Here is a 19476-nt window from a genome sequence, read left to right on the forward strand (position 1 = left end):
GAGCACTGTAATACTTCTATATAAAACCTGTATCTTCATCCAAATACAATTCCATAACAAAAAGTACAACTATACTTACTTTGAAATGGTGCAGCAGATCCTCAGTCTTTGAAAATCCTATGAACTGTGATCCAAGATAACGGGACTGGACACAACCAGCCTCCCAAAATCGAACTTGGACATCTAGTTGTATATTTTTTGTCGACTGGTTGAAACTCTCATCAAACATGAACACAAATGGTCCTGCATTGTTAAATCGCAGAAATCAGTTTATTTTGAAGTATGGGCAAAGTCCAAATTTTAAAATGTAGCTTGTTTTTCCTTTCCATAGGTGAAAGATTTGGCTATTTGTGAATCAGGAAACATTGCCTGGAACAACTCAGAAACACCTTCACTGGATGTGTATGAGTGGTGCTGCACGGCAGTGTTCAGACACCAGAGCACCTCTGCCTGCAGCGTTGCATTCTAACCAAATGCTGCTCGAAGGTCACTCGATTTTCCTTCGGTAGCAACTCCGCTGGAAGCGGTGGTCACTACGGCAGTAGTTGTGGTGGTAGTAGTAGTTGCTGAAGAGGTTACTTTGTCTGTCACGGCAAAGTAACTAGACTAGTTACTTGCTGTCTGCCTTTTACAGTTTGTGGCCATCAGATTGCACAAGATTTAACCATTGTACATAGCTAAAATACTTTTTTTTTACAAACACTGCAAAATCCTTCTCCATGTTGATCACCAACGGGCTGCAACCATGTCCTAAATCAGCCACTTTTGCTGGAATTTGCACTTCCCCATTTCTTTGCGACTTTACGAAATTTACTTTCTCTGCTCTAACTGCTCCAGGTCCCAGCCCACCGCTGTCCAAACATCTGGTATTACAGCGATTTTACATTTACATTTATGCATTTGGCAGACGCTCTTATCCAAAGCAACTTACAGAGCCCTTATTACAGGGACAATCCCCCCGGAGCAACCTGGAGTTAAGTGCCTTGCTCAAGGACACAATGGTGGTGACTTTGGGGATCGAATCTGCGACCTTCTGATTACCAGTTTACCAGTTATGTGGTTTAGACCACTACACCACCACCACTCCCATTTTTTCACTAGCCGGAGGCAATTACAAAACTGGTTCCACGTGTTGATCACACCAACGTACATATTTTGCGACAGCAAATCAAAGTTGTTTGAAGGCTATATTAAAATAAATTGGTATTATTATTTTTTCAAAACTCTCTAAATTGTTTAATGCGTGTAGGAATAACATTTAATGCTTTTTAATGCCTTGTGGAAACCCTGAATTATGCATGTTGATTTTGATAGTGTAGTTTTTCAAAACCCTAACAGCTCAGAAAATCAAGAAAAATACACATGTTCCTTCTGATTCAATTTATTGCAGAAAAACATAATAAAAATTCACTATTTCAAAAATAAATAAAAACCAAACAAATGAGACAAATAAACATTAAGCTGTATTGTTAATCAAAATGTTTGAATGGCATTACCAGTCAAGATGTTTATGCCTCTCAAGCTGGTAACAATTCTTTTATATCTAAGCTGAAATTAAGCAAAACAAAAAAAGGTTTCTACTAGTGAAGTCATAATATTCAGGAAAGATCGAGCCAGCAGTACTCAAATCTATTCAAATTCCAATTTGAGTTGCCTGCTTTAGCCTCAATTTGGCTTCTAGTCTCGTGGTTTGGTAGCAAATGTAAGGTAACCGGTGTGTCCTGCCATTTCTCTTGGGGGTATGGCAGTCCGGCAGATCACAGAGGCAATTCCAGTCTTTGAGACTTCCTCTTGACTTACATTAGAAGCCATCTGGGTGCTGTCAGTAGATCCCTCCTCTGGTCCAAAGTCTGGTAAAGGCAGCGTAACAGTACGAACATCATGCACCCGCAGCAGAACCTCCAGAGTGCAGATCTCCTCAAAGCCATGGTCCAGTAATGCCTCACAAGTCCTCTGGACCTGCTCTATGCATGGTGAGAAGGAACATACTCGTCCTCCTAAAGAAAAAGTGACAAAAAGAAAGGCAAAGACATAAGCTAATATAATAAAGCTAGGATGTTGCAATTTATACTATTAACTTGCTCCCCCAAATAAATAAATACTGTAACTGCAATAAACTGAGTTTCATGGACTAAGTGGTATCCTTGAGTAAAACTATTACTCGAGCCGTGTTTAAACCTTAGCAACCATATTAACACAATCTTGGTGATCTGTTCACAAGCCTTCGAAGAGATGGTCTCAGATTTCAACACCAACTTCCATGAATCCAGCTTTCGTGAATCTCTGCAATGGTCAGTGTTTGTAAATATATAGAATACCTAAATATCAAGAGCATTAGTTCACAAAAAGGGGCCTTGGTTATGGGTAGTGTAGCTCTTCACCAGTAATTTGACTATTAAATACGATTTCGTATTCAAAATGTGGCTTCTATTGAAGCATATATAATTGCTTAACCTCAGGGCTCATGATAAGTCTGTCTTGAAAGTGTTATGAATTAACATTAACGATCAATTTCTCTAAGGTGAAAATGAAAGGGATCATCACTTACAGAACCCTGCTGTTTTGCTCTATTGTGGCTGACATCAATTAAAACTTGAAAGCTCCAAATAGTCTCCCTTGGAAAAGGAAACATTTTAACAAACACATTAGCTTTTCAGTTTCTAAGGAAATTACCACAAGTGCCATTTAAAGTCCAGTATTAGTGGCTAGAAACTGTTGATATGGTTCTAGTCACACTCCAGAGGAATTAAAACAACTATGAGAATATGGTTCTTCAGTGGGCTTACTGGAAATTGAGAGAGAGCAGTCAACATGCTCATGTTTGCATATTCTTCCCTTACTGTTAAAAGGTCTGATATACAAAAGGTCCAGTAATCCACTCACATGAATTGAGGGAATATGGCCAAAAAGATTATTTAGTATTACTAGCATGCACAAGTATAGCCAGATCAGATCAGATCAGAGAAAGAAGATGGACAGCATGGTCTTGTGAGTAGAGAAGTATATTGAGGAAGAGATACTGATGGGTGAAGTTTACTCTCTGGATCTGTATTTAGATTAAATCCAATCAGATCCACTTAACTCAACATGACCCCATCTATCAACCTGTACATGACAGTCATTATAGGTATATACTCCATGGTGCAGGCACTCTATTATTGACTGTGTTGGAAAAGTACCTGAGTCTCTCTCTTGGAATTCTAAGCTGACACAAGAGATGCATCAGGAGTCCAGAGTAACTTAGTAATACATTGATTAAAATTATCATATACTGCATAAACAAAATAATGCAAAAAGGTATATTACAAAACACAGAAAGATGCCTGGCTTTACACTGCCTTCATTGGCAGCATCCTAACTGAAATGGAACCTCATAAAGTAGCACTCGTAAGGGCAAAGGCACAGGAGACTCGACTCACAATTGACTTCAGAGTATGGTGTTAGCATATTACAAAGCTTAAGGCAAGTTCGTGTATGCAGTTGTGAGCACTTGGTCAACACATCTTCAAGGGGGGGTCGATGTAGTAACTTTCAAAAGTCTGTGCCATTAAACTGGATGTATTAATATTCAGGTAAGTTGCTAAAAATATATTAACTTTAGCTTACTTGCTCAGCAATATTCTCCTCAAACTGTTGCTCCATCATGACAGTAGTTGGTTTAAAATAGAAAACTTAAGCATAGAAGCAGACAGTTCACACTAATGTCACTATTAGTCAACTGTACATACGTAGAGTGGGTTTCACCTTTGAAAATGCAAAGCACACACAAATTTAGGGTAAATTTAGATTGAAACATTTTTATTAGGGCTGTCGATTTAACGTGTTAATAACATGCGATTAATTTTACCAAAAATAACGCGTTAAAAAAATGAACGCATTTAATCTCAATGCTTTCCTGAGAGATTCAAGCTTGTAGTACCACCTGTTTACTCCAGAGGGCAGTAAGTGAAATTTCAGCTGTGTGAGCAACACACAGTTTATTACAGTGAACAAAACATTAACAACGCTTCAGCGGACACACAACATAAACGTGGGAACCAAGGGATCTCAAGATCTGTTTAAAGATTGAGTATTAAACTATATTTAACTTGACAAAGTGACCTAAACATTTTACTTTTATGACGCAACCCACCCGAGACGCGACACAAGCATGTCTGATGCAGGTCGTATGGTCTTTACCTCACAATATTTAATTACCGGTTAAGGAGGTGTCTTTAAACTGTTACACCGTTTTTATCCAGTCAATCTTTATTTAAGAAACATGCTCCCTGAAATAGATGCACTTTGCTCCTTCAGTAGTACTCTAGATGAATCTGCCCCTCACATTTTTTGGGAATGTGTCCACGCTGTAGTATTTTGGAGAAAATTTGGTTTGATTGTACATACCTCCATTTTTACTAGTTTTTCTTTGCTTTATAAAGATGTTTTATTTGGTTATCACAGTTTTATACATAAGTGTAAATTTATGTCTATAAAGCCCCTATTTGCACTTTTTTGTAAAGACTTGAAATATTATTTAAATACTCCTTGTACCTCCAACAACTCCAAAGCATTAAAAACCATTGCACTACGTAATGAATATAATGTCTTGGCATTATTGTAAAATACATCTGTGGTATTGTGTACTATGTACCCCTGGCTTGTTTCTAAAAAAAATAAAAAATGTCTGATGCAGGTGTACATTGACGGGTCCTTAAACAAGCCCTCATAATAAATCTCCAACTGATTTACAAATTCACTTGTGAAATGGATTGCTGTGAACTATGTGCCAATGATTGACTTATGATCAATAATATGGTATTAAATAATACATTGTATTCTAAAGCAGCTTTTTGAATGGTCTTCAATGATTAACTCAATGATTAATGATTAACTCTTCTGCTACAAGAATGTAATGCATTTTAATTATCTGAATATTTTTTAATATATATAATATATATATATATAAAATTTGTTAATATTTAAAGATAACTATGTATAATTATTTCATCATTATATATTGAATTATTGTTATATGAGGGGCTTTCTCAGCAAATATTTGTATGTGCGATTAATAAATCGGGACACCATGTAATTAATTCGATTAAAAATGTTAATCGATTGACAGCCCTAATTTTTATAGATGTTTTTGGTATTGAATGAATTAGAACCGAACGACCTACGACCGAAATCGCGTACTGTCATAGTATGTACTGTATTCGATATAGAACGCATTTCTCATCCTGTAAAATAGTATGTTTTTAGGTATGCAGGTGAGTAGTATGAATAGATTAAAGACACACTTGAATGTGGGCATTGTCCTGTGACCCGAATATATCCTGTAATAACCTTGAAAATAATCTACTCTGGTTTTATTAAACAAGCAACACTTAAGCAAAAGGAACAACTTCCTTGGTGTATACAGTATAAAGCACTTACAGTTTAAAAGACCCACCAGACTCACATTTTTGTATGTGATGTTTCCTCAGCTCCAGAGGGATTATGGAATAGTAAAGTGTCTAGTCGATCAAAACTTCAAAATCTTGCCAAAAATAGTTGGTCATCCAAGTATTTATTGCGTACCGTTTAATGAATACTTAAGACATACTAGTCCATTGGCATACTGTTTTGGCATACTATATTGTAGAAAAGAATGCTTATTCAGACACAGCTTTATAATTGACATCCATCATGGATGGATTTTTTTGTTGTCTAAACTCCTCACAATGCACTTTGGCATTTCTTCACTGCAAAGGATATGCAATGCTGCCTTAAAATGTTGGCAAAATAAGGTGTCTAAGGAGCAGTTAGAATTTGGCCAAAATGTGTTTAGAACAGCATTGATGTCAGAAGGAACACATCTATGATGTTTTAAAATGGTTTTGGAATAGAGCGTGGTGATGTATGGATAAAGACTGAGACTAAAGAGCAGAAATAGAATGAAAGAGAGAGAGAGAGAGAGAGAGAGCGAGAGGAGACACAGAGAGAGCGCTGAAGTTTATGCTGCCATTCCATTAACAAATAAGGCATTTCCATGAAACCACAGTTATAAACAGAGTCCTCAGGTCTCCTGGCAACCAGGCTCAACAGGTCTACTAGCAACAAGGGCCTGGGAAAGAAAAGAGCTGTGCCAATGGCTGGGACTCTCAGAGGGAAACAGCAAAAATGACAAGAATTACAGAGGGAAAATGGATGAAAAATCAAAAAGGTTCGGAGAGTGAGACTGTTGAATCATGGTAGTTTGAAGTTATCTAACATAGAGCAGCAAAATCAATGTTGTGAGAAGGATCTTATTCGTCAAGGACATTCATCTTTGCAATGCACTTTACTTTTAAAAATGTATTTGTCTCAGCACAGAAAAGTAATACACATTCTTATGAAAATTCCTCTTCCAATATACTAGTGACGCAGGAAAACAACAAAGCCCCAGGCCCCTGGCCATTGAACTGAATTCTCTTCTGGCCTCATTTGACTTGGAAAGACTACACACCACAGCAACTCACAGATCAGGCAACTAGCTGGACCTCATTTTTACACGTAAATGTACCACCTCAAATATTCTTGTTACACCTTTACATGTCTCTGATCACTACTTTGTTCAATTCAACATGATTCTCCAATCCATAGTAAAACTTTCGCCGTAACCTCTGTTCCCTCTCACCCTGTTGCCTTTCCACTGATGTCTCTGCCTCTCTTCCCACAATAAATGTATGAAGAGGAGATGGCGGAAATCTAAAGATCCAGCCGATCCAGGTAAATATCAGCTTCTGCTTGCAACTTTTTCAGATAACTTTAAAGCTGCAAAAACATAATATTACCAGACCAAGATCAACAGCACAACAGACACTCGTAGCTTGTTTCGAACATTCAACACACTTCTCTGCTCTCCCCCTCCACCACCTGACACATCACTGACAGAATATATCTTCGCCACATTTTTTACAAATAAGGTTACAGCCATCAGCAATACATTCACAGCACCACACCCTGTCAAACACCCACCTCCAGTATGCAACTGTTCTTTCTCCATGTTCTCTCCTTTAACTGACACTGAAGTCTCTAAACTCCTCCTCTCCAACCACCCCACCACCTGTTCCCTTGACCCCATTCCATCACACCTTCTCCAGGCCATCTCTCCATCCATCCTACCTGCACTTAGACACATAATCTTCTTGCAGGCACTTTCCCCACTACATTTAAGCATACTATATTGTAGAAAAGAATGCTTATTCAGACACAGCTTTATAATTGACATCCATCATGGATGGATTTTTTGTTGTCTAAACTCCTCACAATGCACTTTGGCATTTCTTCAATGCAAAGGAAGCACTTAGACACATAATCTTCTTGCAGGCACTTTCCTCACTACATTTAAGCAGGCTCGAGTAACCCCGCTGCTGAAAAAACCTGCACTTAACCCCACACACTACAGACCAGTCTCTCTCATCACATTCATTGGTAAAACACTTGAAAGGGCAGTTTTCACAGAACAAGCTGCTGGATTACAATCAGTCAGGCTTCAAAAGTGGACACTCCACTGAGACTGCCCTGCTGTCTGTCACGGAGTCGCTGAGACAGGCGAAAGCTGAATCCAGATCATCCGTTCTGATTCCGCTGGACCTTTCTGCTGCCTTTGACACAGTCAACCATCAGATCCTACTCTCCACCCTCTCTAAACTGGGCATCACCGGAACTGTGCTTGGCTGGTTCAACTCCTATCTCACAGATTGGTCCTTCGTGGTAGCCTGGATAGGGGAGGTATCCAAGCCACATCAGTTACTTACTGGGGTACCTCAGGGATCAGTGCTTGGGCCATCAGATCCTACTCTCCACCCTCTCTAAACTGGGCATCACCGGAACTGTGCTTGGCTGGTTCAACTCCTATCTCTCAGATATGTCCTTCACGGTAGCCTGGATAGGGGAGGTATCCAAGCCACATCAGTTACTTACTGGGGTACCTCAGGGATCAGTGCTTGGGCTACTTCTCTTCTCCATATACACAACGTCATTAGGACCCATCATCCAGTCACATGGTTTCTCTTACCACTGCTATGCTAATGACACGCAACTCTACTTGTCTTTCCAGCCCAACGACACCACAGTGACCGCTTGAATCGCTGCCTGTCTGGCAGACATCTCAGCCTGGATGAAGGAACACCATCTGCAACTCAACCCAGCCAAGACCGAACTCCTTGTCTTTCCAGCCAACCCTGCTGTTGAACACAACATCACAGTGCAGCTGGGTCCAACTACAGTTTCACCTTCCAAAACGGTCAGATATCTAGGGGTAACCATTGATGATGAGCTAAATTTCACAGACCACATCTCAAAGACTGCAAGATCATGTAGATTTACACTCTACAATATCAGGAAGATGAGACCTTTCCTCTCTGTACATGCCACACAACTGCTTGTTCAGTCACTTGTCATAACTAGACTGGACTACTGTAATGCTCTCATTGCAGGCCTTCCTGCATGTGCTATTAGACCTCTGCAAATGATCCAGAATGCAGCAGCACGTCTGGTCTTAAATGAACCAAAGAGAGCACATGTTACACCACTCTTTGTCTCTCTCCACTGGCTGCCGGTTCATTCACGTACTAAATTCAAGGCCCTGATGTTGGCATACAAAACAGTCACTGGGTCTGCTCCAGCATACCTAAAAACATTTATGCAGAGCTACGTTCCCACCAGAAGCCTGCGGTCGGCTAAGGAACGTCGCCTTGTCATACCAAAACAAAGAGGCACCAAAACACTTTATTGAACTTTCAGTTTCATCATACCACATTGGTGGAATGAAATTCCCAACTCAATCCGTGAAGCTGACTCACTCTCTATCTTCAAAAAACGGCTAAAAACACATATTTTCCAAGAGCACTTAACCAGTAACTAAAAAAAAAAAAACCATTTACAATTCTTGTTGCACTTAAATCTGTTTTGTATACTATTCTGATGATAGTGAAACTTTGTAGTATGGCACTTTTCGTACCACTGTCTCCTTAAGATGATTCGCTTATGTTTTCCTCTTTTGTAAGTCGCTTTGGATAAAAGCGTCTGCCAAATGAATAAATGTAAATGTAACTCACAAAGATTCCTAACCCCTGTCTGGGCTACTGACTAGTCTGGGCCTGCCCAGTGGGGCAAAGTGGGTAGAAGTTCCTATGGCAACAACTGCTTGCCAAGTGGTCAGGTCACTTCTGAAAAGATCAGTTCTGACATGTTCAACCAATAAGAACAAACAATCTCTATCCAACACACTGATTAGAAAGAGAACATCCAAAACACAACAAGCTTTGAAGTCTGGTAAAACTAGGAGAAATGAAGCCAAAGTCTTCATAATTTACCACTATTTTGGCCCAAAACAGAGAATATATTAGGGAGGTTTATGGGCCCGTGTGAATGATTCACATGTAACATCTAACTGAGGTGAAAGGGTGTTACATGGTAAATTGCACAGGACAATGTACACAAAGTATCTAAACAAAATCAACAATTTGATCTTAAACCAAACCTCAGATTATGGTATGGTACTTACCATCTTATAATGTCACTGTATCATGGTATTACCACCACAGTTCTTTTTTGTAAAGTGTTGTATGTTAGTAATCTAAAAACAGTAAATGTAACATTTCTATGGATTTCTGTCAAGGTTTGCATTCATGCAGATCATTGCTGAAGTGGTATTCAGCCACAAAAGTAGAATTTAAAATTGTTATTTGAAGACATTTTACAAAAACATGTCCAGTTGTAGCAACAGAGAATATGACATTATGCATTATTATGACAATGTTGTTCCAGTGATCTCACTCTTTGTGCGCTCACCCTTGTGTTTTAAAGCCCTCTTGGCATGTATGACTGCCTCCCACGGAGAGGGGATGTCTAGAAAGACCGCATCGGCTACACTGCTGACACCAAAGCCCTCCTTGCACACATCTTGGTTTCTAACAGTAACCAGGTGAGACACCTTGTGCTCCTTGAACTCCTGGATGGCCTTCTCTGCTCGTTGAGCATGGAACTCCACTGTGTGCAGATGACCGGTGGGAGCAATGGTCCGCAGAATAGCGTGAGACAGAGAGCCGCTGCCTGTACCTGAAGACAACCACAATCCCACACGTAATTAACATTTGGAAATCTTACAAGCCCACCTTCTAAATAAACTCAAGACTATTAATTTAATTGATATTATCTAATTTAATTAATTTACAGTATTTCCAGAAGCGAATAGCAGGAAAAAATGTGCATGTCTTAGTATATTCAGAATATGCACAAGAAACTTCCAATAGCTGTTGAGCTTGCAAACCTCTTTTTAATAATAAAGACTTAACCAGAATATGGGCCTTATTCTGCAATCTATATGCTTTTATTGTGAAATAAACATAGTCAATGATTGTGAAGGCCCTAACACCACGTTAACACGCACATGAAAATTCTGATTAAAATTGGAATTTGGACATATTTTGTTTCTCTAGCCCATTACATGTCATATAAATGAGATAACCTAATAACCTGCAATAACCAGATTAAAGGGTTAGTCAAAATTCTCTCTTGATTTACTTGCCTTTAAGCCATCCCAGATGTGTATGACTTTCCTTCTTCAGCAGAACTGAAGAGAAGATTTGTATATGCTCAGTTTGTCCATACAATGCAAGTAAACAGGTGCCATCAGGCTGCTGGCTGTTTGATGGTCCAAAAGGCATATTTAGGCAGCATAAAAGTAATCAACACAGTTCAAAGGACTAATTTACAGTTAAAAATAATAACTTCAGCAGTAATCCTCCGTGATGAGCGCTCCCGCATGCGACCGATCGCATGCGCCGTGAAGAGCAGCTGACACACAGAAAACTGGAAGGCAACCACACTCCCAACATGCGGGCAGAGACAAGGAATCTTCCGATGAAGATTTGTGAGAACAGAGAACACTTGCACAGCAAACTGGAAGGCAATCACACACCGACCCATGCACTCAACTCAAAGACAGGACACGAAACACAGGACAGAACATGGGGCGATGATGTCCAGTCCCGTCAGCAACCTGACAAATTGGCAGGACCATGACAACCAAAATTATACCACAAATGCTGTCCATTGAGCTTAACTTGTACTGAAGCCGGAACATTCCTTTTAAAGTTATTGATTTATTGATCTTTAATTTCCACGACAATTGATTCGGAAAGTGTCTGAAAATTGACATACCACAAATATGCAAATAAGTATGTTAACCTGGTGTTTCTGAATGTACAGTGTGAAACCTCGGAACATGAATTCCCAGAGTTAATTATTAACCCAGGGATAAGTATAAAGAGTGTGAAAAATGAAATAAGATAACCGAGGTTTTCTGGGTTAAAGATGACCATGGGTAAACTATGTTAAATGTGAAAAGCCCTTGAGACGCTAGGACTTATGAAGGGTCAAGCTATCAAATAAACACATTTGGGTGATTAGGAGACTAAAAAACTGAACACAAATTACATTTAGCAATTCACTGCACTGTATTTATGTATACATATGTATTTATTGAGCTAATGAGTTAAAATGCATTACATTTCTGCACAGAATTACTATCTTGAGTATTTCTACTCACAAAGACAAGTCTTAGTGAATACATCGATAATCATATTTATTTTGAATACATCGATAATCATATATACAGGAATATTTGAAACTTATGGAAATAAAGGCTTAACCAGAATATTGACCTTAATCAGAGAATGATGTGTGTGTAAACATGGTCGCTCGCAGACTCAAGTGCATCAAGTGTGTGTGTGTGAACATTGTGATCAGTGTGCGTGTATGTGAACACGTGAGAGTGATAATGGCCTATCTTCCTCTTCAGGACTCATTAGTATGCCTTCTGTTCTCATGGCTACAATAGGGTCTATGTTTGGTCTACAGCATTGCATTCTGATAGAACAGGGTGACTGATGTAAAACAAGAGGCTCAGAAAGGGAAACAGAGCGGAAGAGAGAACACATGAGTATGAAAGAGAATTCAAAAGAAATATCTGATGGTATGTTTGAGTTATGAATACAAACACATAATACTGTATGTGCCAATGCTGTGACGTAGTCACACTCTCCTGACTACTGCATTGATATCATATAGTTAAAAGAGACAAACAATACAATTAAGTCATCATTTAATCATGCCATTACAAACCCGTATGACTTTCTTCAGTAAAACACAAAAGGAAATGTTACGCAGAACTTTTGTTGCATAGATAAATGATGTAATGAAAGTGAATGGTGACTGTGGCTAATATTCCATCTAACATCTCCTTTTGTGTTCCACTGAAGAAAGTGTCATTTTCAAGTTTGAAATAACATGAGGGAGAATTCAGTTGATGTGATTGTGAGAAGTGTAGATATAATTTCGATTTTTTTTTGGTGAACTGTCCTTCTAAATGTACACACATTTTATCACGTCCAGCTCAATGAGTTTAGAGGTCACTGAGGACAGAGCAGATTGTGTTCTGTATGTGCACACAGTCAGTAACCATTTAATGGATTCATTCATAACACGAGAGGCCCAACACTTTGAATGAGCCAAACTAAAGAGTCTTGGTCTCCATCAAGATGTCTTTGCCAGTCTACAAAACCACCTCAAAACAATGAGCTTGTTTACATGCACACCAATACTGTGATATAATGCCCAAAATTCAGCTTATTTGAAAAATCTGACAAAGCAAGAGAATCACGTTTACTTAAGATTTGAAATTATTCTCCGCTTTTCAAGTCAAACCTGTAGAGGCATGCTGGATAAGCCGGTTAGAAAACCGGTTAAGGTGTTCACAGTGCAACACAAAATCGGGATAATTGGCAAAAATCTACCCGTGTTGATAGGTTTATTCTTATGCCCTTCATGACCTTTCACCATTTACATGACCACACACATCGTTGACTTATTAAACATAACTGGTTTAAGAACGTGCTTGTAAACGTGCTCATTGATAACCCTTCATAAGCAAAGAATATTTATGTATCTCTTTGAATTTCAGGAAAGCAAAATCATAGGAAGTACAGAGTCCACATGTGGCCTGTTATTTGGGTAATTTACATTAAATGTTTTAGTTATTATTTAAATAAATCTTAAGGAAAAAAATGTAATTACATTTAAAAAAAAAAATATATATATATATATATATATATATATATATATATATATATATATATTAAATATTTATATTTATTGTGAGTATCGTTTTTTACTGATTAATCTGTGCAGATATTTGCTTTTTGGAACTATTGGTAATATGCAAAAATCTATGCCGATTTTTTCACCGTCACTTTTTTTCCTCAAATTTCATCTGGTGAAATATATACATACAGAACTCTTCATCTGGTGAAAATACAGGCTATAAAAGCTACATTTGGTAAATACATATTGAGCACTGTAACGGAGCCAAGTCTCTATCATTTCAAATTAAAAATCTTCGGGTTGTTTCGGGCATGTTTATAATGAAAAGTCCTGTGTTATGCACCAAACCTTTTTCTCTGGTTATTGGGAGTTTGGTTGCACAAACAAACTGCTTTTAGGATTTAATAAATTTTTCTAGAAATCGATTAATAAATATATATATGTATATATATATATACATCATCCGATTAATTGGTTATCAGCCTTTTCTGCAACGATAGTTTTTGGTATCAGCAAAATTCACTATCGGTCAACCTCTAATTACAACCTTTATTTCTTAATAAAATGTAAGGCTGCCCCTGACCAAAGAATTTCCTAGTCGACTAGTAGTCGTTAATTTAAGCCATTATTCGACTAGTCGCACGTTTATTATATTAATTTAATTACTTATATATATTTTGGTGGGCAACAGAAAATGGTTTGAGTTCCAGGGCTTTGAAAGAATGTTATAAGTAACATTGTTAACACTGTTCTACATTACAGAAAAATACTATACCGTAATAATGAGCCTTTCAAATATACATTTTACAAGCTCACGCATAAAGAATGCCGCGTTGACACCGGCAAAAGCGGGAATGATTCTGAATGTTTCTGCGACCAACCAACCAATCAAAACTTGGTCGACCAAGTCTCTTCTCACCGACTAAAGGTTGGTCGACTATTAGATAATCATAAAATATGATTTTTTTTAAAAGAACATGCTGATTTATTTTTAATCATTACTATGGTCGTCAATACACTAAAATAATCATGATTAATCTAGTTATTTCAGAATTAACTAGAAATTGTTCAAATAATGTCAAAGTTTGTACAGTTTTCACAGAATATTTTTGCGGACCCCCTAACAGCCCCTTGGGGGTCCCCAGACCCCACTTTGAAAAACCTAAGATGATTCAAGAAATCTGAGTTTTAATTTTGTCGTGTTAAGCTTAAATTATATCATAAATTTAAATTAATTTTCTGTGCAGATCTAGTCTACTCCAACCGTGGACTTACAAGTTTATCACAGGTAGTGGAATTGTTATAACATCTAACGCATATGATCTACATAAACTTGTTATAACAGATGACTACTGCTTTAACTACTACTGCATATTCCCCATCTCTTCCATGTTTATCAAGTATTAATTAAGCCCTCTCAACTCTCCGTTTAAAGCATCTTTCCATGTTTAAATCCATTCTACAGATTCACCCCCTAAAACGGTAGATAAATTGAAATTGTTGGGAAGAATGCTTTTATAATATGATGTTTTTCTAACCAGCCTAGCCTCTGGGCCCAGACAGCATTAAAGAAAGAATTCTAGTATATCACGGTCTTACATAAGATCCCTCAACAAATGGTTCATAGCTCAAGTAAGGCTCAAATGGTCATTCTTACCTGACTCACAGACGACAGAGCCTGGTTTGAGCTCCAGCATCAGTGTGATGTTGGCAATGTCTGTAGTGTAGAGGATCTGTGTTCGGTGGGGGAGGTTTACTGTCCATAGCTCTGGTGTAGGATGTAGCACATAAACCCAACCACCCTTACTGCAAGTCACTTTAGAACCAAACCGCTGTCCGATCAGATCACTGGAGTGGCGGATGACCCCATAGCGGGTCTGTGTCTGAGCCCCAGACTGAACTGTGATGGGCATCATGGAATCATGACCTAGGAATATAATGACGACATCCCCTTCTTGGATGAACTCAGAGTATTCCACAAAACTCATGAGGAACAGGTGGGTGTCAGCTTCAATGAAGAGTGCAGTCTTGGAAGATCAAATTCTGCTAGTCATAAATGACAACAAATTAACACATAGTCATAAGAATATAGACAATATATACTGCTTCATCAAAACATGACTGATTTCTCTCAAGTAGAAACGTCAATGCTCTGCTTTAAGTTGTTATTTTAAGCCAAAAATGCACTTACACACATAATACACAGGAGAATTATGTTATGTATGTAATTTTACATGAAAGAGTACCACATCTCAGATTATGTGTATAATAGCATTCTGTGGTCGAAATGACATTTACAAAATGTATAAATCCTCTTTTCACGATAGATTTTAAAATGGCTTATGATTATTTCACACCGTTTAAATAAATCTTGGTTTTATTCATAATAATGAAATTTTTATATGCACTTTCATAGTTTGGGAGAGTTCACACAAAAATTTACTTTCTTCTGCAGAACACAAATGAAGATTTAGGTCCATTCAATGCAAGTGAATTGAAGGACATAAAGGCAGCATAAAAGTAATCCATATGACTCCAGTGGTTAAATCCATGTCTTCAGAAGAAATATGATTGGTATATGTGAGAAACAGATCAATATTCAAGTCCTTTTTTTACTAAAAATCTCCACCTCACCAGCCCTGATCAATAGGTGGCTGAATGTGAAAGTAAAAGTGGAGATTTACTGTAAACAGGACTTAAATCTGTTTCTCACCCACTTTCCTCACTCACTTCAGAAGACACAGATTAAACCACTAGTCTCATATGGAGCTTCAAAATTCTGGCCACCATTCACTTGCATTGTATGGACCTACAGAGCTGAAATAATCTTCTAAAAATCTTCATTTGTGTTCTGCAGAAGAAATAAAGTCCTACAGATCTGAGATGACATGAGGGTGAGTAAATGATGAGAGAATATTTGAATTTTAACACTTTAATATTGAAATAATGGGTCTGGGAGAAAGGTAATTGTAAACAATAAAATCTATATGAAAAACATTTGAAAAGAAGTAAAAATAAATTACGGTATGGTAAGTCAGTTTTTTGACCATCTAACAAGAAAGATGTGTATATACATATATTTGTGTATATGTGTGTGTATATATATATATATATATATATATATATATATATATATATATATATATACACATATATACAGGTGAAACTCGAAAAATTAGAATATCGTGCAAAAGTTCATTAATTTCAGTAATTCAACTTAAAAGGTGAAACTAATATATTATATAGACTCATTACAAGCAAAGTAAGATATTTCAAGCCTTTATTTGATATAATTTTGATGATTATGGCTTACAGCTTATGAAAACCCCAAATTCAGAATCTCAGAAAATTAGAATATTACATGAAATCAATAAAAAAGGATTTTAAATACAGAAATGTCGGCCCTCTGAAAAGTATAATCATGCATATGTACTCAGTACTTGGTTTGGGCCCCTTTTGCATTAATTACTGCCTCAATGCGCGTGGCATGGATGCTATCAGCCTGTGGCACTGCTGAGGTGTTATGGAAGACCAAGATGCTTCAATAGCGCCTTCAGCTCTTCTGCATTGTTTGGTCTCATGTCTCTCATCTTTCTCTATAATGCCCCATAGATTCTCTATGGGGTTCAGGTCAGGCGAGTTTGCTGGCCAATCAAGCACAGTAATACCATGGTCATTGAACCAGGTTTTGGTACTTTTGGCAGTGTGGGCAGGTGCCAAGTCCTGCTGGAAAATGAAGTCAGCATCTCCATAAAGCTTGTCTGCTGAAGGAAGCATGAAGTGCTCTAAAATGTCCCGTAGACGGCTGCGTTGACTCTGGACTTAATAAAGCACAGTGGACCAACACCACCCGATGACATGGCTCCCCAAACCAACACAGACTGTGGAAACTTCACACTGGACTTCAAGCATCTTGGATTGTGTGCCTCTCCATTCTTCCTCCAGACTCTGGGACCTTGGTTTCCACATGAGATGCAAAATTTGCTCTCATCAGAAAAGAGGACTTTGGACCACTGAGCAACAGACCAGTTCTTTTTTTCTTTAGCCCAGGTAAGACGCTTGACATTTGAAGCCCATGTCCAGGACCCGTCCGTGTGTGGTGGCTCTTGATGCAGTAACTCCAGCCTCAGTCCACTCCTTGTGAAGCTCCCCACACATTTGAATGGCCTTTTCCTGACAATCCTCTCCAGGCTACGGTCATCCCTGCTGCTTGTGCACTTTTTTCTTCCACACTTTTCCCTTCCACTTAACTTTCTATTAATGTGCTTTGATACAGCACTTTGAGAACATCCAACTTCTTTTGCAATTACCTTTTGAGGCTTTCCCTCCTTGTGGAGGGGGTCAATGATGGTTTTCTGCACAACTGTCAGGTCAGCAGTCTTCCCCATGATTGTGAATTCAACTGAACCAGACTGAGAGACCATTTAAAGGCTCAGCAACCCTTTGCAGGTGTTTAGCTGATTAGAGCGTGACACTTTGAGCCTACAATACTGAACCTTTTCACAATATTCTAATTTTCTGAGATTCTGAATTTGGGGTTTTCATAAGCTGTAAGGCATAATCATAAAAATTATATCAAATAAAGGCTTGAAATATCTTACATTGCTTGTAATGAGTCTATATAATATATTAGTTTCACCTTTTAAGTTGAATTACTGAAATTAATGAACTTTTGCACTATATTCTAATTTTTCGAGTTTCACCTGTATGTGTGTGTGTGTGTATATATATATATATATATATATATATATATATATGTATGTGTGTGAGTGTGTATATATATATGTGTGTGTGTGTATATATATATATATATGTGTGTGTGTGTGTGTGTGTGTGTGTGTGTGTATATATATATATATATATATATATATATATATATATATAGATAGGTATATATATATATATATATATATATATATATATATATATATATATATATATATATATATATATATATATATATATATATTGGTTTTAATAAAATCCAACAACCATATATACACACATTTTAACATAAAATGTTGAATAAAAACATTGTCCATGTTATTTGTCAACTACCCAAAATGCGCACGAGCACTGCGCGAGAAGCGCCACATTTAAATCACTTCCAACCGTTAAATGCGACCGTTAGTTTCAAACGACAACAGCGGACTCTCCTAAAGACTGTGTATCATTTCAGTCCTGAGACTATTCAAAACAACAAGACAAATGGACGAGCTGTAAGTTAATCTGTCACAAACACATTTATTTATATGTAAGTGTGTACCTTTATTATTGCATGTATAAGATTCAGCAAGGTCACGGAATTTAATGATGATCGAGGCCAACGAAAATGAACCCGCTAAAACAGCTTCTGTTAGTGAACAGTTAACAATTTCAGTTTTCCCTGATGGCGGTGTCAGTTTGGTGTTACAGTTGAAATATTAATATTAAATTAATAACTTTTTATATGACTTATTCTAAAATCACCTGGATAAATTGAGATTCAGTTTATTCCTGAAACTCATTAAACTGATGAACTGTCGATTTCTAGCTATAGCAGACACGGTATCGTGGTTACCGAAGCTTTACTCTGCAGTGCGTAACACTGGAGACCAGTAGAGTATGAGATGAAAGATCATCTGACAGTGGCTCTCATTACAAATCAAGCGGTATTTATAGTCTCAGAGAGTTTGCAGTGAAAGCACAATCAAGCGCGTGCTGCTTCCGCAAACGGGTCATGTGAAACGGTGTTAAGCGCTCACAAAATGGAAACGCATGACATGCCTGAACATCGTTAATCCAACGTAAGGACGACAAACGACTCTTTACGCTTACCGTTTTCGGCAAGGATACAGCTTGATTTGGGATCAGAAAGGCAGTGCAGCACGTGTGCAAACAGCTCGCTTGAAAACCTCATGTACTTCAGGATTTTCTCCGAGAGCAAGTCTTCACATCATGTGGATCGACTTCAGTGCAGCTGGATGTGTTGCTCTTCATTTACAGATCTACGGTTTGTCGCAACATGTAAACGTCCCACGATGCAATTCAGTCTCAAAAAATGATGTAAGTATATTTTAAAAGACCAGTAACTTAAACGTCATGATGCACAAAATAGGTGTTTGAGGGGTGGTTTAGATATATTCACTGGGATATAATATTTTGGATAGATGAGATTAATAAATAATCACTGAATTTGTTAAATTATTACAGTCGTAGTCTGGTTAACTTGCTTTTAATAACTTGGACAGAGGACTGGACATGTTGTCTATAAAGATTCTGGAAATTATGAATAGAAATTCTCGAAAGTAATTGTTGAGAGCAGTCAAAGCTCCAACTGACGAGAACTACAACGTCAAGATCTTCTAATCGATGAATGGACTA

General features: G+C 37.8%; 1 protein-coding gene across 2 annotated transcripts; it reads right to left on the reverse strand.

The window, feature by feature from the left end:
• Nucleotides 1-1375: 1375 nt before the first annotated feature.
• On the reverse strand, nucleotides 1376-19331 carry trmt61a (tRNA methyltransferase 61A). Of its 2 annotated transcripts, none has more exons than XM_052089867.1 (4): nucleotides 18931-19331; nucleotides 14771-15156; nucleotides 9802-10068; nucleotides 1376-1997 (listed from the first exon to the last, which is right to left on the reverse strand). In XM_052089867.1, exons 2-4 carry the CDS (start codon nucleotides 15099-15101, stop codon nucleotides 1678-1680), a joined length of 918 nt encoding a protein of 305 aa, XP_051945827.1. In that variant the 5' UTR covers nucleotides 15102-15156; nucleotides 18931-19331; the 3' UTR covers nucleotides 1376-1677. The 2 variants fall into 2 exon arrangements, with proteins under 2 accessions (XP_051945827.1, XP_051945828.1); XM_052089868.1 differs by having other exon boundaries at nucleotides 14771-15159.
• Nucleotides 19332-19476: the final 145 nt, after the last annotated feature.

This window comes from Xyrauchen texanus, chromosome 24, assembly GCF_025860055.1.
Source record: "Xyrauchen texanus isolate HMW12.3.18 chromosome 24, RBS_HiC_50CHRs, whole genome shotgun sequence".
Taxonomy (NCBI): Eukaryota; Metazoa; Chordata; class Actinopteri; order Cypriniformes; family Catostomidae; genus Xyrauchen; species Xyrauchen texanus.

Coding starts and splice junctions, on each gene's coding strand:
- trmt61a (XM_052089867.1), bottom strand. CDS start 15,101: ATGAGTTTTGTGGAATACTCTGAGTTCATCCAAGAAGGGGATGTCGTC. Junction 10,069..14,770: donor CTCTGTCGTCTGTGAGTCAG/GTAAGAATGACC, acceptor GGTTGTCTTCAG/GTACAGGCAGCGGCTCTCTG. Junction 1,998..9,801: donor GAGGGCTTTAAAACACAAGG/GTGAGCGCACAA, acceptor CTTTTTCTTTAG/GAGGACGAGTATGTTCCTTC.